Source organism: Trachypithecus francoisi, unplaced genomic scaffold, assembly GCF_009764315.1.
Source record: "Trachypithecus francoisi isolate TF-2019V2 unplaced genomic scaffold, Tfra_2.0 Lachesis_group4, whole genome shotgun sequence".
Taxonomy (NCBI): domain Eukaryota; kingdom Metazoa; phylum Chordata; class Mammalia; order Primates; family Cercopithecidae; genus Trachypithecus; species Trachypithecus francoisi.
Window position 1 is genome coordinate 74,728,268 of NW_022681469.1, and position 22,672 is coordinate 74,750,939.

Genomic DNA, 22,672 nt, shown 5'->3' on the forward strand with positions numbered 1-22,672 from the left:
ATGATTATATTAACAAATGCCTATGCACACAAACATTTTATATTTATATATTTATCAGTCAGACATATGTACGTACCAATTGGAACTTAATGATGTGGCCACCACTACTCACAGTATTCTGATTTTCCTGTTTTAGAATTGCTGTCATTGCTCAAAATATTTGTGTAACTTCTTTACAAGGCATGATTTATTTGAATTACTGAATTGTATTGTAAAACATACCTCTCCTGTGAGGATTATTAATTAGTTATTCATCTTCAGTGAGAATATATTGGGGAAAGTAAACTGTAATGATAGAGCTTTTTTTCCTGTCGGTGAAGTGTAGGGGAAGTGTAAGATCCTTTTAACTCTGAAATTCTAAAGAAAATTATAGAATGCCATTTTTAGATTTATAAATACATCTGTCATAGTTTAATTTTAGTACATTTAATTTTAATACATTGTCATTTAATACAAAACCAAGGGGATCAACTTAAATATTCAAAATCTCTTTAGTTTATATTTTTCAGATTCATATTATATTTAAAATAGTTTTACACTATCTTTTAGCAAGAAATATAATGACAGTGTTTAACTGTTTCTCACCACCATCAAGGTTCTTTTGACAGAAGCATTAGCTTTATGTCCTGTAAGAAGACTTTTAACATACTTATTATATACTGTTAAATAATTTCTTCATGATAAATTTTAAAACAGATTTTGGTTCCTTTACACAGACCAAAGTATTAAATAGAGAACAAACAGATGAATGGAAAGGCTGGATGCAACTTGTGATTTTGATTTATCATATTTCTGGAGCAAGTACAGTAAGTATTGGAATTTAAGTTCAGAAAGTATAGGAAATGATGTCATTTTAATGTTTCTTTAAGGGCATCAGCTTTTCTGTGTTTTATATTCTCTACCAGTTATAGACCCTTTTTTTTTTTTTTTTTTTTTTTTTGAGAGGGAGTCTCACTCTGTCGCCTGGGCTGGAGTACAGTGGCCGGATCTCAGCTCATTGCCAGCTCCGCTTCCCAGGTTCATGCCATTCTCCTGCCTCAGCCTCCCGAGTAGCTGGGACTACAGGCGCCCGCCACCTCGCCCAGCTAGTTTTTTGTATTTTTTTTTTTTTAGTAGAGACGGGGTTTCACCGTGTTAGCCAGGATGGTCTCGATCTCCTGACCTCGTGATCCGCCCGTCTCGGCCTCCCAAAGTGCTGGGATTACAGGCTTGAGCCACTGCGCCCTGCTACCAGTTATAGACCCTTCTTATTTCCCACTTAATCTTTCTGCCTTTCCATTCTCCTAACTCTTTGAGAAAATGTAATTTTAAAAGCAAAAATTTTTTTTAAAAAGATAAGGCAATAATTGATTTGTATTTACTTGGCCTTAATTTTTAACGTAATAGAAATAGCTGATATCTTTTTTTTTTTTTTTTTTTTTTTTTTTTTTTTTTTTTTTTTTGAGACGGAGTCTCGCTCTGCCGCCCAGGCTGGAGTGCAATGGCCGGGTCTCAGCTCACTGCAAGCTCCGCCTCCTGGGTTTACGCCATTCTCCTGCCTCAGCCTCCCAAGCAGCTGGGACTACAGGCGCCCGCCATGTCGCCCGGCTAGTTTTTTGTATTTTTTAGTAGAGACGGGGTTTCACCATGTTAGCCAGGATGGTCTCGATCTCCTGACCTCGTGATCCGCCCATCTCGGCCTCCCAAAGTGCTGGGATTACAGGCTTGAGCCACCGCGCCCGGCCGAAATAGCTGATATCTAAGGGTATTATTTTATGCCATCTTATTGAACAGCTAATTTGAAGTTATCAGGAAACTTTGAAGAGGCCAGGTGCAGTGGCTCATGCCTGTAATTCGAGCACTTTGGGAGGCCGAGGCGGGGGATCTCTTGAGGTCAGGAGTTCAAGACCAGCCTAGTCAACATGGTGAGACCCTGTCTCTACTAAAAATACAAAAATTAGCCGGGCATGGTGGTGCATGCCTGTAATCCCAGCTACTCGGGAAGATGAGGCAAGAGAAACAGGGGACCAGGGAATGGAGGTTGCAGTGAGCCGATATTTCGCCACTGTACTCCAGCCTGGGTCGCAGGGCGAGACTCCGTCTCAATAAAAACAAGAAAAAAAAAACTTTGAAGATGATGATTATAAAGGATATAGAATAGGCAAATTACTACCAGAAGAAATCAAATTTGGTTATTATAGTTTATGTTCTATCCTTCACTGTCTTTTAGGAAGTGTGACTAGCTATTTTTACATTTTTAAAGTTTAAAAAACTTACAACTCTCTTGCCTCAGTGTTCAAAGAATCCAAATACAGGTGAACTACCGTCGTAGACTATGTAGGGTGTGCCATACTTCCTAAGTGCTAAGGACTATTATCTCCTCTGTGCTGTGGAGGACCCTTCCTTTGGTCACCTAGTTAGTGCCTTTTGTACCTGGAAAAAATATTTTTTTCCTTCTCCATAGGTGTCTTGAAAGACAGGATTATTATAATCTCTGGCCACCTTGGATGTGGCAGGGCTAGAAAAAAATGTGTGCTCTGAATTTTAACACCCCAGCCACATTACAGTGAAAACAAACTTCTGTGGCTGAGCCTAACAGCCACTTTTCACACAAACTTTTATAGTGAAGATGCAAACTTTCCATAAAATATGTTTGAAAATTTTAAGAAATTCATAATTTGGGAACTACTGAACTGTTTTTTATTGTTATATTTGCTTACAGAAAGCACACATCTATAAACAGTACGTGCATCAATGATAAGTTGAAGTTAGAGAGGAGTGTTGCCCAGAAAGGAGTATTTTGAAGATTTAAGGCCGGGCGCGGTGGCTCAAGCCTGTAATCCCAGCACTTTGGGAGGCCGAGACGGGTGGATCACGAGGTCAGGAGATCGAGACCATCCTGGCTAATATGGTGAAACCCCGTCTCTACTAAAAAATACAAAAAACTAGCTGGGCGAGGTGGCAGGCGCCTGTAGTCCCAGCTACTCGGGAGGCTGAGGCAGGAGAATGGCGTGAACCCGGGAGGCGGAGCTTGCAGTGAGCTGAGATCCGGCCACTGCATTCCAGCCTGGGCGACAGAGCGAGACTCCGTCTCAAAAAAAAAAAAAAAAGAAGATTTAAGCAGCATTAAGAACATAAATAACATGGTTACTAGTGTTTTTCAGATATCTCTAACAATTGAAGGATGTCTTTCTTCATTGTCTCTTTATTATTTTCAAAAATTATGATTTTATGAATTATTTGAAGTATAGAAGTCAGAGAAATGAAGTATAAATTTTACTAAAATTATTTGGCTATGATATGTATATTTGTTGCAACAGTGAAATTCCTGTGATGCTGCAACTGAAGGGAAGCTAGTGAATTTGAGTCATTATGAAAGAGCCAAGATAGTGTAAATGATCCAAGGCAAGGAGAGATGGAGATAGTAAGACATAGTTTATAAGCCCAGCTAAGAATTTGTAGTATAAATCCAGAGATTCTCTGAGAAGTAAGTAGAGATGAAAATTGAATCCTAAGAATATCTCTGATGTGTGAATAAAGACTGGGTAATGGGAATTTGTTTTAAGAAAATACCACTTAGAGACATAATTAATTGCTGACATATTAAAGGATGATACTACTGTTTAAAAAAATCAGGTAGAAAGAATTAATGGCAGATTAAGTTCCTCAATTCAGTGATTCAAGAAAGGATTTATATCATAAAAGGATGAAGGCAATTTGGTATTCTATTAAAATCATTTACCAGCCTAACATTCTAATATATCTTATACTGCATCCTAATATATTCTAATTTACAATTTTAAAAAATCTCTGTTCTGGAAGGACATACTTTTCACTAACACATCATTTATAATGATTAATTAACATATCCCTGTTCTTTTATATAGGATGTTGTGGTTAAAAAATTTGCCTTATCTACATAGGCAAAACATTGTTAGTATACGTTATAGCATATTTGGGGACTTGATTCTTGGATATTTGAGGGATTACTCATGTTAAAAACTTTTTAACATGATTATTTTAATTAATATTTTTTATTTTGAATAAAATCTGTCAAACTTCAGTTGTGTCATGTTTTTATGCTAAAAGATAAGAACTGCTCAAAAATTCTGGAGAATTATGAAAATAATCCTTATGGTCTGACAGATTCTCATTGTTAGTGTAAATATTATTTTAAAGTATATATATGAAATATAGATTAAATGTGAATTTAATATGAAGAGAATAGTGAGTTTGGTATATACGGTAGATGATTTTGTGTTTCATTGTTTCATTTTTTTTTTTTTTGCCCTTGGAGAGTTTGTAAGTAACTTCCATGGAAAGACCTGAATGAAAGGTCGTGAGAATATATGGGGGACTAAAGAAAGAGCAGAACCGGAAGTCAAACTAGCTCTTAACTGTAAACTTGAAATTTCTTACATATTTTTAATAATAAATTTTTGTTGTAATATAACAAAATAATAATTAGATAATTTTGAATATGGATCATACAGTAAATACTGTTGTCTTCGTATTAAATTTATTGGGTATGGTAATGATAATGTTGTCATATAAGAAACCATCCTTTTTTCCTGAGATATACGTGGTGAAATAGTTTAGGAGCACTGTCACATCGGCTGCAACATACTTTTAAAAGGTCCAGCATACAGCATATAGGTGTCCATTGTACTAGTACAACTTTTCTGTTTATTTAAAATATCTTAAAACGTTGGAATAAATATTACATGAAATTTGCAATAAGGCCACAATCGGCAAAAACTTGGAAAATTGTTGTTACAGTATTTAATTTTGTTTAAATGAGCTATACTTACTGTTTAAATGTAATAACCAACCCAACTTTGTAGTCCCAGCCCCAGTCTTTAAGGGAGTTGAAAGCATGTTTTATGGAGAGTGCTTAAAGTAATTAGGAATGATTAACCTAGGTTCGACATCTGTTTTCAAATATTTATAGAGCCATCAGATGTAAAAGTGAGTTAGCTTTGACAGACTCTAGAGCTAGACTTTCCGCTGTGCTAGCCCCATTCGCTGCATGTGGCTGTTGAGCACTTTGTAGCTATTCAGGATTCAGGTGTGCTGTAAGTGTGAAATGTATACCACATTAAATATGATTAATTATGATGAATCAGTAATGAATTTAAAAACTATATAAAGAATGAAAATATCTCATATGTTGAAATAATATTTTGAATATATTGGGTTAAATAAAATATATTTATTGAAATTAATTTTACCTGTTTCTTTTAACTTTTAAAATGCTCTGGTAGCCTCATTAGAAAATTGCTTATGGCTCACATTTTATTTCTGTTGGACAGCGCTGCTTTAGAAGACTGAACTTAGTAGCTTTTACATATAGTTAGGTTTCAACTTTTCATGAAAAGGAATATTATAGCAGTTAGTGACCATCTAAAGGTGGAATGGATTGCATTGGGAATTTGTTTTCTGCTATTAAAAGATGCTTAGACAATCTACGAAGGGGATATTTTAGAGTACATTCAAGAATGAGGTAAGGGCGCAGATTTGGATTAGATAAATTCTGAGGTTATTTCAGTACATTTCCTGCCTCCATCCTTGTGATTCTAATATGTTACACCCTTCTTGAAAATTTCTGATGTAATAATAAGTGATTTAAAAAAAATGATGAAGGGCAATAAATAAAAACTCTTTGATATGTAGATTATAGGTGCTGTAGGAACTCAGGAAGGAGAAGTGACACTCATCTGATAGCAAAAATTGGAGTTTTGAACCAGGCTCTGAAGAAGAGTAGGATTTGAATAAGCAAAACGCTTAGGGGAAGAACATTCCAGGGCAAGAATAAGCAGGTAAATAGAAGAGACTTCACAAAAGAGTACAAGAAGGATCAGTTTAAGAGACAGGGAATCTCTAAGTTTGCTTAGAGTGGAGGCTGTGTAGAAGAACTTACGATCTAAGTTCATGTTTGTTTGTTTTTTTTCCCCAGAAGAAATATCTGTCAAAAAAGAAACAGGTGAATTCAAGGATGTTTGCAAAAGATGCATATATTTCAGGACTTGTAAAATCTATTTAATGTGTCTGCCCAATTACTTTATTTTATCCTACGAAGTATCACTTGGGAAAGGCACATTAACCTGAAATGACCACAAGCAATGTTAATGCTAGGTAACTGCAGGGATGATCAGATGAGTTCGTAAAATAGAAGCCAAAGAAATTTTACATAGATCTAGTAATTATCCCCAAAAGAATGGCCTTATAATTACAAGGATTGCATGTCACTGAACAAGCCTTTTAAATATCACTTTATTTTTGTTATTTTTTGTGATGGAGTCTTGTTCTGTCACCCAGGTTGGAGTACAGTGGCGTGAGCTTGGCTCACTGTAAGCTCCACCTCCCAGGTTCAAGTGGTTCTCTTGCCTCAGCCTCCTGAGTAGCTGGGATTACAAGTGTGTGCCACTATGCCTGGCTCATTTTTGTATTTTTAATAGAGATAGGATTTCACCATGTTGTCCAGGCTGGTCTCAAACTCCTGACCTCTGGTGATCCACCTGCCTCAGCCTCCCAAAGTGCTGGGATTACAGGCTTAAAGATCACTTTAAAGAGTAGTGTATGGCCAGGAGCAGTGACTCACGCCTGTAATCTCAGCACTTGGGGAGGCCAAGGCGGGTGGGTCACCCGAGGTCAGGAGTTCTGGCCAACATGGCGAAACCCCGTCTCTACTAAAAATACAAAAAGTTAGCTGGATGTGGTGGTGGGTGCCTTTAGTCCCAGCTACTTGGGAGGCTAAGGCAGAAGAATTGCTTGAATCCGAGAGGTGGGTTGCAGTGAGCCGAGATCATGCCACTGCAGTCCAGCCTGGATGACAGAGTGAGACTGTCTCAAAAAAAGAAAAAAAAAAGCACTGTACAAATTATGCTGTGGAAATTGTGCTTGTACACATAAAGGGCCAGCAGGTGATAGATAGGTGGAATGACAGTGTTCTAAGGTTATGAGAATTAGTGCTAGTAAATGAGATAACATTTTTGGTGCTTTCTATCATATGTGGATTCAAATGTGTTGTATTTCATTCAGCGTAGAAGTAAAGATGTGATGCTCTCAAATACCATAATAAATGACACTAAGGGACTTGGTGATGATGAAGATAGTGATGTAGGAGTGTAAAACAAAATTGTTTTGTAAAATAATAGTGGGAGGGAAATAATATTCCTAAATTATGTTTACACTGGGTAAAAGTGCAAATCCATCTTGCATTCAGGATGTATGACAGTTAATAATTATAGCTATCATATATTGAATTTTAATTGGTTTCAAGTTAATGTATAAAGTGCTTCACATTTATTATCTCATTCATCCTTCACAAGAACCCTTCAAGGAAGGAAGGAATAGTCTCATTTTGCAAATCAGAAAACTCAGTCATGTTAGAAAGTAGCAGAATTAGAATTTGTACCTAGGTCTCTCCAATTCCAATTCTACATTTTTGTAATCCTTGCTATAATGATTAACTTATGAGAATCAACTTTGTGATTGAACTGATGCCAAATGCTAATAATGATTTATTATCTTTGTTAAATGTACTTTTTATGATAATCCGGGGTGTAGTTGATGCCAACGTATGTTTTACCTGTTTATCTTGGTCAACAGTTTTTGCCTGTATACATGCACATTCGAGTTCTGGTTGCCGCATACTTATTTCAAACAGGGTATGGTCATTTCTCATACTTCTGGATCAAAGGAGATTTTGGAATCCATAGAGTATGTCAGGTAGGAATGCACTGTTATTTCCTTTTCTTTCAGTTGAACATGCTTTCTTGAGAAATCATTAACTTGAAAAAAAAATATAAATTATAGTCGTTATAAGACTATGAATAATTTGAATTTATGAAATAGCACTGTAAAGTTGTATTCTGTGTTCTGTGTTTAGTATTTCAAGATAAATAGTGAAAGAAGGAAAATATAATTTAATATATAATAAAAGCACTGGTACACAGGAGAGAGCATTGCTGATTCACTTTGGTTTTGTAGAAACAGACAGTTCACCTGGAATTAGTGTAATGTGCTGTATTTTCTTTCTCTGAGAAGAGGATGAATATTAATTAAGTTTCTACCTAGTGCTAAGTAGTTTCTAAACATTATTTCATTTACCCCACATTACAACCTTGAGTTGTTATCCTTATATTTACAGATGAGGAATGTAAGGCTCAGAGAGCTTAAATAATTTGCCCAAGGTCACATAGTAAGTGGTAGAGCACTAATAAAGCTCTGCCCAAATTCTGTGTTTTTTGAATGACATTAAACTGATATCTGAAATGACTGTTAGGAAAGTCTCAAAGACACTTTTAAATTTGAGTTTTGAGTAATACTATTTTGTATGTATGACAACTCTTAATTTGATCCCAAATGGGGTAAATCAGCATTAAACTAGATGAAATGGACAATGCTTTCTTAAGATAATATAATCTATGCTTCTAAACTATAGCCCTCAGAAGGACTGCTTTTTTCTCCTTTAGCAAAATAGCACTTATAGCCAGAGTACAGCCTAGGTTGGTGCTTTTCTGGGATTTAGTTAATGTAATCATGTATGCATATTTTATATTCAACTCTTTACAGTGATTGTAGAAAAATGTAATTTAAGGGATTAGTAGTATGTACTTGTACAGTCATTACTGAGTCTTAGCCATTTATACTCTGTCAGAGAAAATCTGCCTTTGCTGTTTGTGTATACCTAGAATGAAAACCATTACTTAGAATGAAACTATTTTCTTCTCCTTTTCAATAGGTTTTATTTCGTCTCAATTTCCTGGTAGTGGTGTTATGTATAGTAATGGATCGACCTTATCAATTCTATTACTTTGTCCCCTTGGTCACTGTATGGTTCATGGTCATATATGTTACTTTAGCACTATGGCCACAAATAATCCAAAAGAAAGCAAACGGTAAATATACTTTCTTACTAATGTTAGTAAATATATTTTTTCAAAGTGTGAAATTTCTTTTTAGTTGCTAAAGGATATTATTTTTATTAAGTGATATAGACAGTTTAAATTTATATGTAGTTTTGACATTTTGAAATTCTGTTCATAAACGATATTTCTAAAATGATACAGCTAAGTAGTTAAGGTAATATAACAATGGAGAATAATAGTTTACATTATGTGTGTTTTTTCTTTTTTAAATTTAAATTCTTCAAAACCACTTTACATATTAACTAATGCTACAGTGTCTTCTTATACAGAGGCAGAGTGGAGAGAGCTGAAAGAGAGAAGGAAAAGCCAAATAAGCCTCCGTGCCCCTATGTCTTGCTTCAATCTTGGCAGCTTTACTTTGATTTCTTATGTATATATTGAGATTTTTGAGTAAATATTTCTTTGCAAAATGCTTCTTATGTCAAACACAATTAAAAGCACTAATATAATTTATGTTCTAGACAAGCGTTAAAGCAGTTATTATCAACCTGTTTTACATATAAGGAACCTAAATACCCAAAAGCTTGTTATTTTCAAATTTCACATGGTTAGTTACTAATAATGTTCAAAGTGAGGCCACAGTCATTTATCTTAATGCTTTTTTCACCCTCAAGATTATATAATTAAAATAAAATCTTCCTTTTTTGGAAAAGTAATTTTTTATTTTAAAAAATGTATTTAACTTGACTCAACCAAATATTATATGTCAAAAATATTTTTCTATTGGCTTCCAGTATAATATCAAATAATTTTTCAAGAATGAGTTGAGGTCTAGCCTCTATTAAAGTCCTATAGTGTCTTTGGACAGCCTTTGTCATTTAATTTCTCTATACAAACCCAGCATATTAATCGAATAAACTATCAATATGTATAAACTTTGAACATGTAATTTTAAATATGCATATGTTACAATACATTTTATATTTAAACTCTAATCCATTAGGGAGTTTAAGCTTTCTCCTTGGAACTTTAATGTTTAAGCAATATCACCTAAGTCATATTCAACAAGAGTGTTTGTTAGAATTATATTGAACATCTTGTTCCAGATGTTGCTGTAACTTTGAATAATGAATAAGTATAATTGAATCTAGGAGGCATTTTGAAATATATTTCTAATGGATGAACAGCAGGTGTACAGGGTATCAGTTATACTTTATAGCCTCATTCCTAGCAAGAATCCTTTGTTTTTCTTTTTGTCCTACTTGTAATTTATACCAGCTAGGTATATTTTGTGTATTCTTGTAAGCATTCTTATATTCTTTTAAGAATTATTCAGCATGTACATATATCAAATAGAGAGTATTTAATATGTTGTGTAATACAAATTTATTTTTTAGTAAATTAAATATTTTCTCTCTTAGGAAACTGTTTCTGGCATTTTGGCTTACTGTTGAAACTAGGCTTTTTGCTGTTATTCATATGTTTTTTGGCATATTCTCAGGTTTGTACAATCCTTTCAGTTTATATTTTTTAATATTTCATTTTAAAGTTCAAATCTATTAAAGCATGTGAGAAGAGCCAGAGCTTTTTTTTAGCTTCATTTTTTAATGACTGTAATAAAAGTGTCACTCTGTAGTTGACTACTCAGTGTAGTTCTTTTGAGATATATATACTTCGTTACCACTGTTTTTGTTGTAAGAGCAATTTAAAGCTCTTCCTCTGGCAGTTGTTCAAGATCCATTTTACTTGACTTTGATCAATCAAACACTTATTGAATGCTTCTTGTAAGACACTAGTCTAAGCGGAGATCAAAATTTTCTTGACAGAATTTGCAGCTAGTTTGTATATTATTCATTGCATCAAAGTATTACTTGATTTTTCCATAACTACATACAGTAAAATTTTAGCAGTTAGTAAAACCAACTTAGGAGCAAAGGGGTTTACGTATATATAGTATGTTTAATTGAATAAAACTTTTGGTCATTTTTTTTAGCTCTAACCTTGTATTTTTCTATTCTGATGATTGAGATATTCTGTTGTTTTAACAGGATGGCAGTCTGCTGCCTGCTGGTTAAATCCATCAGGCAGATGTATTATTTGGGCAGCATGATATTTATAACAACACATTTTAATTTGAATGCCTATAGTTGTGTCATATTCTGCAGTGTACTCACATCGCTAACACTCTGTTTTGTACCTGGCTGTGTCAGGTGGAAGGAAGTGCCCTGTAGGCATTTTGTGTGTATGTATAATCCTATGCTGTTTGGGTTTTTTTTTTTCTTTTTGTAGACTTTTATATTTGTTTTTATACTTAGAGGTCTTTAAAGCACTGTTATTTCTGCCTGACACTCAAGCTTTTTTATAGAAGATAAATAAGGAAACAACTGACAAATGTATAAAGAAATAGCCAGGTTACGGCAACAACTTCTTGACAGTTATTCATTAAAATTCCCAACACTCTGTGGTTACTGCTGAGGGAAAGAAAGAAAAGCTGACTAGAGATTCAATATAGGGAGTAAGAATGTTTCCCTAGCTTTGAGTCAGTGTTGACCACTGGACAAGAACAAAAAGCCCACTGTCTTTCACAAAACAGTGCTTAATAAATACTTGTTTATTGATCACATAATAAGAAATTAATTAGAGATAAAATTTTAAATTGTGTATACATCATATATATTCATAGGTATGTTACATGTGTATGATCCGTAAGATCATATATTTTATCTAAGAGGTATGTACTTAGTGTATATCTATATTCATGTTGATATATATACACACACACACGTATATATAATCTATTAGCACTTCAGACTTCAGATTGCCACTCTTGGTAAAAATCATCCTTGGCCGGGCGCGGTGGCTCACGCCTGTAATCCCAGCACTTTGGGAGGCTGAGACGGGCGGATCACGAGGTCAGGAGATCGAGACCATCCTGGCTAACACGGTGAAACCCTGTCTCTACTAAAATACAAAAAAAATTAGCCGGGCGTGGTGGCGGGCGCCTGTAGTCCCAGCTACTCGGGAGGCTGAGGCAGGAGAATGGCGTGAACCCGGGAGGCGGAGCTTGCAGTGAGCCGAGATCGCGCCACGGCACTCCAGCCTGGGCGACAGAGCGAGACTCCGTCTCAAAAAAAAAGAATCCTTAATTTTCTGAGACATAGATTTTGATATAATCTATTTTTAATATGCTATGTGCATTTTAAATTCTGTGGTTAAATGGAGATGGTTGCATTTTATTAAAATAATATTATAAAGTTCTTCTGACCTAAAGACTCAACATTATCTAAAATACAATATTATTTTCATCTTTTTTCTTTGTTTTTCAATAGCCTCTTTAAAAATCACGATGTTACACTTTTTATGCCGTAGCATTAGGTCTAATAATGGAGCTTTCCTTGATAGAGAGTTCATTGTGATTCTTTATTCTGAAAATTGAGGGTTTTGTTCTCTTCTTTGAAAGACTTCGTTAATGTTCAGGAATGTACCCAAGACTTCTGCCCCTTCATTCCCTGATTTTCCAACCTGTCAGATTCATAAGAGGGTACTATTCACTAACTTTACCAGAGTAAAACTGTAAACTTTGTTTTAAAGGCTGGTAATGGCATTTGAGTATGGTTGATTGAGTAAGGTGACTAATTCAGTGGACTCTTTTAACTCAAATAGTTAATTATAGATTATTGAGGACATTTGGAGAATGATAACTATATTTTAACTTTAACAGTTGTTATTTGGGATATTGATACCATATTGGCTGAAATATTTTGTATTTTTCTGTTTGATTAGTAAATACTATCATTTTGTTTGTGAGATTAAAAACCTTATATAGAATGATTTTCTAATTACCAGGTTTTCTGATTTGGGGGCTCAAGAAAATTTTACACTCTCAGTAGCCTTTCATGTGAAATGAAAATAAGTTTACCAAGTTTTAAGTCATGTTTTTTGGTCATTGAAAGATAAATTTATTTTCAAATTTTAAAAATTTCATTTGAAATACATTTCAAATGAAGTGATATTTTCAAATGAAATAAAACAGAATTTTAACATTGTGAATTACTCTTATGTAATCCAGACTTTGGAAAACTATAATTTATAATAGAATTGCAAAGCAAATATTGACTTCTACCATCTTAATTTATTTTCTGGATTCCTTTTCTAGGGTGCATTTGAGAAGATCTTTTCTCTTTGGCCATTGTCCAAGTGTTTTGAACTGAAAGGGAATGTGTATGAATGGTGGTTCAGATGGAGGTTAGACCGTTATGTATGTATTTACTTTGTGGTATTTTGTCATTTCAAATCATACTGTTGGAAAATGATGTGGAAATTTTTGATCTATCTATACTTAGTTTCAGAATAAAGATAGATGTTGATTTAGTAAATCAAAGCAGTCCACTACCCCTTGCACTCGTTTCTTTAGAGCAGTGAAAGAGTATGCATGTGTATATATATCTGCTGGGAAATATTATTTTAAAATGTTATCTATAATGTGGTCTTTGTCTGACTTATAATTTTGATTTGTAGGTGACCTGTTGTGTATATGCTTCAGCCATTCAAAACAATATTTATTGAGTTTCAATATGTGCCCTAGATGGTGATGCCATAAAGTATACATTAGAGAAAGAAAGAAGACATCCCAGCAGGCTTCTAAGCTTTAAGAATCTAGTTTAGGCCGGGCGCGGTGGCTCAAGCCTGTAATCCCAGCACTTTGGGAGGCCGAGGCGGGTGGATCATGAGGTCAGGAGATTGAGACCATCCTGGCTAACACGGTGAAACCCTGTCTCTACTAAAAAATACAAAAAAACTAGCCGGGCGAGGTGGCGGGCACCTATAGTCCCAGCTACTTGGGAGGCTGAGGCAGGAGAATGGTGTAAACCCGGGAGGCAGAGCTTGCAGTGAGCTGAGATCCGGCCACTGCACTCCAGCCTGGGTGACAGAGCGAGACTCCGTCTCAAAAAAAAAAAAAGAATCTAGTTTAAAACCCAAGATTACTATTATAAGAGGATACTAAACTATGCAATATAGATGTTGTGGTAGAAGTGTGCAAAGAAGAAAGAGCGGTGTCTTGTATTAGTCTATGAACTTGATCTTGAAGAAGGGTTAAGGTTTAATTGGCCAAGAAAATGTACATCTAGCACAGCATTTGGAAAACAGATACTAAATAACTATTAATTATTTAATTATTTCCTTTTTTCCTTTCATTTTTGACTCATCTCTTTTTTCCAACAAATGTTTTCTTAGTGCTTATTCTTTGCCTTTCCTAGTTTCCAACACCTATGCACTTTTCCAGTGCACTACGTTGCATTTCAAAACCACATCTGAATAAAATCTTTGCTAAAGTCTCTACATCAAATAATTTTTAAATTTACTCAATGTTCTCATTAGAGCAGTGTATTATGATATGACTGTCCCAGTCTATTTAGGCTGCTGTAACAGAGTACCATAGATTGCGTGGTTTATAAACAACAAAAATTTATTTCTTACAGTTTTGGAAGCTGGGAAGTGTAAAATCACACCATCATATTTGGTCTGGTGAGGACCCACTTGCTATTTGATAGACACTCGACTTCTCACTCTGTCCTCACATGCTGCAAGGGGCAAGGGTGCTCTCTGGGGTCTTTTTTTTTTTTAAAGGGCATGAATCCCATTCATGAAGTCTCTGACCTAATGACCAACCAAAGGCTTTACCTCCAAAACTATCACACTGGGGATTAACATGATTCAATTTACGATTTTGAGTGGAAGGAAATGTTCAGTCTGTTGCAACGATAGTTCACATTAAATCTTTGTTTAAAAAGAGAAAGCTCGTGTACTTTCTGTTCTACCATATTTTTTTCACTTTTTTGAGCATATGCTTTTTTTCAAAATTATGACCTGGTGGTGTTATTCTTTGTTTTATTTGACTGAAAGGACTGATATAAAATGTTTCATCTTTGTTGGGTGCGTTTAAATTTTATCATACGTCTGTAGGAGAGTTTCTTATTATTTTTACATTGTCTTTATTACTTCACTTACCACTGAGACGGCTCAGAATGAACCAGCGTTATCTCATATTGTTCCAAGAGATGCTTGCTTGTCTATTGCTGATGGTTTCTAACAATCATCAGCTTTATTTCGTTTCTTGAAGTTTCACTCTTGAAGTTGAAGTCCTTCATAGACACTTCAAACTTTAAGCTTTTAACCTACCCACTTTTATTCATATATTCCTTACTAACCAAATAGTTTTCCTGTTTTTTGAAAACTAACTGTTTAAAACAGATTTTCTGTCTTTACTTTTCAGGTAGTTTTCCATGGAATGCTGTTTGCTTTCATTTATCTGGCTTTGCAGAAGCGTCAAATACTTTCTGAAGGAAAGGGTGAACCTCTTTTTTCAAACAAAATTTCAAATTTTCTATTGTTTATTTCAGTAGTTTCTTTCTTGGTAAGTTTTGAAAACTTTCCAAAATCCTAAATGGTATGGAATATTAATGTTAAGATATGAAAATATAATCAGTTATTTTTAATAATAAATCTTTTATTGTTTTCTCCTTATTTTTCTTTTTAATATTTAGAAATTTTAATACTTCTCTTCCAGTAATTGATAGGATAGCTAGACAAATTTAGTAAAGCTATAGAATATCTTAAGGACATGATCAATTTGACCTGATGTTAGAATAGTTAGGTGAGCAATAACAGCAGAATACACATTTATCTCAAATGCATGCAAAATGTTTGCGTATTTAAAAAAAAAAAAACCATATTTTTATCTATAAAAATACTTTCAATAGTTTTTAAAAATTGTTTATTTTTAATTATGAATACATATTAGTTCATATTTATGGGGCACATGTGATATTTTGATATAAGCATGCAATGCATAATGATCAAATCAAGGTAATGTTAAATGCTTGAGGCGATGTATATCTCCTTATTTTTCTAACTGCACTTAAATTCTAAAGAGACTGTATATAAGTTAAAAATGAATAAATGAGAGCTCAATTAAATGGGAATTTTTAAAGTTACAGTAAATTTGGGAGAAAATATAATGTAAGGTGTTTCATATGGAAAGCCATCACTGCCTTTTGATCACTATTTCCAGAAAAGCACAGACTTGTGCACCTCCCTCTGTGCTTTCTTATGTTTGGACAGTTGAACATAACAAAACAGGTGATGAGCAAACTTGTAAGCAGTTTTTACTGATAGTTGTTATATAGCATAATGAAGTATAATGTTATAAATGAAGAAAACTGTTAAAAAAAAAAAAAAAAAAACACTGTGAGGCTTATGCCCCTTCCAGACTTGTTTTTGTGAACTTTTCAATACATTTTTTGTTTTAGACCTATTCCATCTGGGCTAGCAGTTGTAAAAACAAAGCAGAATGCAATGAACTCCATCCATCTGTTTCTGTGGTGCAGGTACTTATCTTGATTTAGAGAAATTTTTACATCTTAATTCTTGATAAGAAAATGGTTTTTAGAGGCAGAGAGATTTGAGATTGAACTCCAGAAAATGTAGAGAAGTTACTTCATCTTTCTAAGCCCTTCTTTCTCTGTGGTAGTAGGGGTATTAAAATCTCTTTCAAAGGGTTCTTGTATTTAATATGTGAAAATGATGTAGCTCGGTATTTTTCACTTAATCTGCCCTTAGAAAACGTTAATTCCCGGCCACGCATGGTGGCTCACGCCTGTAATCCCAGCACTTTGGGAGGCTAAGGCTGGTGGATCACCTGAGGTTAGGAGTTTGAGACCAGCCTGGACAACATGGTGAAACCCTGTTTCTACTAAAAATACAAAAATTAGCCAGGCATGGTGGTGGGCGTCTGTAATCCCAGCTACTTGAAAGGCTGAGGCAGCAGAATCACTTGAACCCAGGAAGCGGAGGTTGCAGTGATCCAAGATTGCATCATTGCACTCCAACCTGGGTGACGATCAAGACTCCGTCTCAAACAAACAAAAAACCCAAGAAGTTAATACTACATGCTAGATATTATGCCAAGGGCTACAGTGGTTACCAAATCAGACATAGTTCCTACTCTCTTGGAGCCTACATTCTTTTTAGTGTTGTACATCTTACACAATACTTTTATTATAATAAACTCATTAAATGGTTTTATGTTTAAAACTTTTGTTTAGGTCTTACCATCATGATTTTCACTATTTTGTATATCACCTGTACTATTAATTATTTACAATGTTTCTTTAAATGACTCACAACCTGTGCTATAATTAGTACCTTATGTATGTTTTCTCATTTAATGTTCACATCAACCTTTCAAAGTAAAGCTTATCTCTGTTTGTGTGAATTAAGAAAAAGACCCACAAGATTAAGTGCCTTGCCACAAGTCCCAGAACTAACACAAGCAAAAGACGAGATTTAAACTTGAGTCTTTTTGATGCTATTGCCCATGAGAATCACTCAGTTATACCTGAGTGGTTCACTTTGGTTCCTTTTTCCCATATTATCTCCTCCTTCTTCATCTTTTATGCATCCTAGAGACTTCTTAGATCCTTTGACAAAATACCCAAGATGATCAACATTGAATATGAGTTTTTCCCTGAAGTGTGAACAGATTTGTCAATCCTTTTATAAGAGAAAGTTTCTGGAAAGTAGTAGTGAAAGTGGAAATTCTTTTTTTCTTTACAGTTTCTTGCTTTTTTATAAGGAGGGTGGATTCTAAGGAAAGGATTCTTTGCTTGGTAAGCTGGTTATTGGATGTGAGACAATTATTAACAGGGCACATGTGTAGTTATGTAACAAACCTGCACGTTGTGCACATGTATCCTAGAACTTAAAGTATAATAAAAAATAAGAAGAAGAAGAAAAGAAAATGCAAGATTGTTCCACCGAAAATGAAAGATTGTTCCACCTGGTACAGAAGGATAGGGGAGAGGAGTAAAGGCCAGGATCCCAAAAGCTGGAGATTCTTTCGGGAGAGAAAAGATCCAGGGAGGAAAATATCGTACATGTGAATATAGTTCAAGACATCATTTGTGAGGCCATGCAGAGCAAACATGAAGACATGTTAAAAGCCATGCCATTTTCCATACTATTATGGCTGTCAGCCAATGGAGAATTTTGAAGGGAGTCAAGAGAGGGAGTGACTGTCAACCAAGCAGATACTTTATGCGAGCAGCAAAATTATATGATTTTGTAAAGTGTTGCTACATAAATATGATAGCAACTTTTTCTACACAAAGGGCCCTAGATAAATTTGTAATTTTTTCAGTATACATAAAATTGTTCAGTCATGTACTACTAAAAATGTTCATTGGTATGCAGCATACAGACCATGTGTTGAGAAATCCAGTTTGGGTAGGCTCTAGAACAAAAGTAACTTTCTAATACTTCTAGAATATAAAAAGACCATTGTATATGTGTCAAGTTCACAAACAAAGAATAAGGTTATCATTTAAAAGAAAGCTTTATACAAAATAATTTTCAATAAAGAGATTATTAATATTTGCCTTTGTGCTTTTTCTTTAGATTTTAGCCTTCATCCTAATAAGGAACATCCCTGGATATGCCCGTTCAGTTTACAGTTCATTTTTTGCTTGGTTTGGAAAAATTTCATTAGAGGTTGGTACATTAATATTTTCCTTATCTTACACAGCCAGGTGTTACATGTTTGTGTATGTACATGTGTATGTGTGTAAATATCACACATATATATGTGAGTATGAAAATCAGACATACTTTTTTCTAAACCAAAGCTATTATGGAATTGCAGGGAAAAGACTTAGAACTTTCAACAATACTGAAGTATTTTTGAATGTTTTTAAGCCTTATTTTTAAATGACTAGATATAGATTACTTGCAAAATATTATTTACGTTGTCTTGAGCTTTCAAGCACAACCAAGATGCTGAGATCAAGAGAGAAAAATATTAGACCAAGTATATAAATGAAATCAAGCTGAGGGGATTTTGATTTTTTGTTCATCTCCATAATTAAATATATTACTGGAATTCAGTTTATCGATGCACACCATAATAAAATTTATCCTTATTATGATTGGAAATTGTGGGAGAAAGTATAAACTCATTACATTTTGTGTAAGATACATTATATGAAATTATTTACAAAATCAGTTTGAACTGTAGGTTTTGAAATGTATTCTGAGTAGTCCAAGCCTTATTATTTGAAATAGAATGTTTTAAAACAATTTATATTGTAATCATAACATATATTTTAGAGTTTTTAGAGTATAAGATTTATTAAATTGTCTCTTAAAATAGGGAAAATAGATTCCTCTTTGAGTTCTTGAATAATTGTTCTGTTATTTTCTTTGGTCTCATTTATAAGAGAGATTGTATTAGCAGTTGGAGTTCTAAGGAGTAGACTGCAGTGGACTTTTCAGGGCCAATAGTGAGACAGAATAAAATGGTTTTAGGAAAGCCTTCTAATGTTACTATGCGATCCATGTTTAAATTAGGAAAAACTATAATTTATTCCTGGACCCTCTATAAATATCTGACTTAAATATTTTTTCTCCTAGCTGTTTATTTGCCAGTACCACATATGGCTGGCAGCGGACACAAGGGGTATCTTGGTACTGATACCTGGAAACCCTATGCTCAACATCATTGTCAGCACTTTCATATTTGTTTGTGTGGCACATGAAATTTCTCAGATCACTAATGATCTTGCACAGATTATTATTCCTAAAGATAACTCATCTCTCTTGAAAAGGTTGGCATGTATAGCTGCATTTTTTTGTGGACTCCTCATCTTATCATCCATTCAAGATAAATCAAAACATTAGGTTCCAAAAATTCTAAAAAACCTAAACTCTTCAGGCTTACTTTGTGTGTCTCTAGAAGAGAAAAGCATCTATCTGGAGATATAAATGTATATGTAAATATAAACGTTTGTGGCAAGAGGACAGTTCTGTGATATCTGTTGAACATGTGTGGTTGTATATATTAGAAATGTACATATCCAATGTGAAATACTAAACAAACAAACAAAAAACCGGAGTGCGTTGTATAGAATTGCATGTGAAGTCTTTTCTACTGAATCTATATTTCCATTTGTAAATGATTTTAAGTTAACACATGAAGGCAGGGGAATGATTACCTTTCCAGTAAAAAGTATAGATAATTTAATTAACTTAGTGACACCACCGAGTGTTTTGATATAACTAAATTATTCATTGTGGAACTTCCTATTTCATTGGAAACTTTCTTACTCAAGAATGATGGCAGTATTGTTTTCTTATATGTGCAATGAAGTGGAATGATAAACAGTATGCCTTTAATTTATATGTGTTCTTGTTCTGATGTTATGTTTTCTGAAATGATTTTTCTTCCTAACTGTGGTTTTCAGGTATGCAAGCCAAAATCTTTGTACACTTTGTCTCACAGAATAGTTCTGAGGCTCCAGTACAGGGTTTTGTCATTGTTGATGTTATTGTTGCTTCTTTTTATAAAAAGCCAAAATTTTTTTTCCAATCCAAACGTTCACCTGTTTCCTTTCCTCAAGCTATACCAGTGTAATACAGGTTACCCTGTGGATCCATTTGTTATCCCCACTAATTAATTTTCATATATTATTTCCAATATTTGGAAAACTATAGCCATTTGGTATTTCCTATTACCCACCTCCTATTTTAAATATTTGTCAGTCTAAACTTGTACAGTGTAGTAAACATGCAAGTTGTTATGATTGGGCTGTATTACCATAAGTAGAATTTTAAGTAAACTGGTGAATTTGGTCAATAAATGTTTTTGCTTTTTTTTTTTCCCCCCCCACAGGCTGTTAGAGGTATACATTTATTTATCTGTTGTACAGATTTGATTATGATTTTAATGTTTGAAAGATTGCACTTGTTTGCTTTTACTATGTGTGGGGTAAAATATATTTTCTGTTCACAGTATATGAAAATATGGAGTAATTTAAACAGTAAATAAACATTCTGTGGATGCTTATTTTTGTATTGGCAAAGTATCAATTAAACTCTGTGTTCTTTTTCAAAAATGCTGGATCCATTAATGATTGGTTCAAATATCTAATTTATTTCCTCAACTTAAATTTGCTTTTTAAATTGCTTAGTATGTAGGTGTAGATTACCAAATGGTAGTTGAATAAGGAATCATTTAGTTATCAGAGCTTCAGAGGGTCATCTGCTTTCCACCAAGGAAGTTTAAGCATTATGGTTCATTAGTGATTTTGCTTGAAGATTTTAAAAATGTAATTATTATTTATTTAGCACTGGATTTATGTGCTACTGATATACCTCCATTAATTGAGGAATATTTCTTGGACAGAAATGTGTGTTCTTTCCTTTTCTCCCTTCTTTTGCCCTTACTTAATCTTTTGACATTTCCCAGATAGACAATTGTAATGATTCATTGCTCTGCCTCCTAGACTGCAGCCTTATAAGTAGAGAATAGTATAGTTATAAATCAAAAACTTCCAAGTACTGTGATCACATTATTCTTGTTCATGTAGCTTGCCAATGAGTACAGTGCATTTTAATTTAGCTTGTAAGTTTTATCACCTGAAAAAGGTTCTTCTTGATGAAACAATTGAAAAAGAAAGATGACCAGTCTCCCTGTGTATTTTTGGAAGCACTTACGTCTTCAGTAGTGATGCCTAAGTGAATATATGCTTTTCTCTCCTATTTGAACTCAAAACTAAAACTTACCTGGTGAGCCCTGTTTCTTCATCACATGTTCTTATTTAATGTAAAGCACTATTTTTTGCATATAATTATATATATAATAATTTGTATAATTTAAATATAATGTATTTGTAGTTAAAAATATACTTTATATTTGATTTTCTTAATTAGTCTTAAAAGGTTACTGTGGAAGTTGCCACAATGATAGCACCTGCATATATGGTAAATATATGGTCTTAATATTTTATTTTCTGCATCGACTCAGGTACTGACCAGTTGCATTACTCAGTCATACCATTCTTCAGAATAAGATTTTCAACAGGATGTTTAGATATGCTAAAGTTGAGATAAAACCACAGAGATTCTCTAAATTCAGATTTTCTATAATAGAAATCACAGTCAGAAATCTACCATCTGGCTTTAAAAGGTAATTGCTTGACTGAATTCCATGTCAAATCGTTCCTCCTTTCCTTTGCCAAAACTTCCCATTTTTGTGCATAGCCAATAGAAGCATTAAAAATTCAGCCCACGTAAATTAATAATGTTTTACAAGGATGTGGAACCCAAGTTCATTCATTATTCTATTCTTGAATGACTTTATACTAAAACCTTAAAAAGAGAATGCATCCTAGATATAGTCATTGATATCATAAACTGGATGTGTTCCGTGGCTTACAGTGCAGACAATTCAGTGTTTTGCGTGATGAATTGGATATACCACATGGGAGTCTGCTGTATGACAGGAGATTAGGTAGTATTGTACTTAGAGATTTTTGGAAGAGTTGAAAGAAATTCAATTCTTCACATCATTCAAGAGAGAAATTACCTTTTTAGCTTAATAGTGGAGACTGAAATAAAGATTGCCAGTTTTGGTTGGCAGTTCAATCCATCTTACCACTTTGAATATTTCTCTGCAAAGACATTCAAAAATGATTGCGTACATTTATGACTTAATTTGTTCATTCTTAGAATAATTGTGATTTGGGGAAACTTATTTGGCAAGGTGAATTCTGACTCATTTTCTTATACTAAAAATGGTTTCCAGAAAAGGAAGTGGTGGTCCAAACTATGTTCCCAAAATTGTGGTGTTTGATGACTGATTTCCAGAGTAGATTTCTGATTTTATTTAATTAATTAATTTTTGAGACAGAGTCTTACTCTGTCACCCAGGCTGGAGTGCAGTGGCACGATCTTGGCTCACTGCAACCTCCACCTCCTGGGTTCAG

At 34.0% G+C, this 22,672-nt stretch overlaps 1 protein-coding gene across 5 annotated transcripts in view; it reads left to right on the top strand.

Moving 5' to 3' along the window:
* Positions 1–22,672, top strand: part of CASD1 (CAS1 domain containing 1) — an 82,482-nt gene that overhangs the window by 29,517 nt on the left and 30,293 nt on the right. For 4 of the 5 annotated variants that reach the window (XR_004433325.1, XR_004433326.1, XR_004433327.1 and 1 more), the window contains exons 10-17: positions 717–806; positions 7,591–7,710; positions 8,726–8,882; positions 10,274–10,353; positions 13,009–13,110; positions 15,127–15,267; positions 16,163–16,240; positions 18,309–18,401. Coding sequence is in view for 2 of the 5 variants with exons in the window: in XM_033194956.1 (XP_033050847.1) it covers positions 717–806; positions 7,591–7,710; positions 8,726–8,882; positions 10,274–10,353; positions 13,009–13,110; positions 15,127–15,267; positions 16,163–16,240; positions 18,309–18,401 (861 nt within the window). In the remaining 3 variants the exon portion in view is untranslated. Of the gene's footprint in view, positions 1–716; positions 807–7,590; positions 7,711–8,725; positions 8,883–10,273; positions 10,354–13,008; positions 13,111–15,126; positions 15,268–16,162; positions 16,241–18,308; positions 18,402–19,319; positions 20,801–22,672 lie in introns of those variants that run through there. The other variant, XM_033194954.1, reaches the window with a different exon arrangement.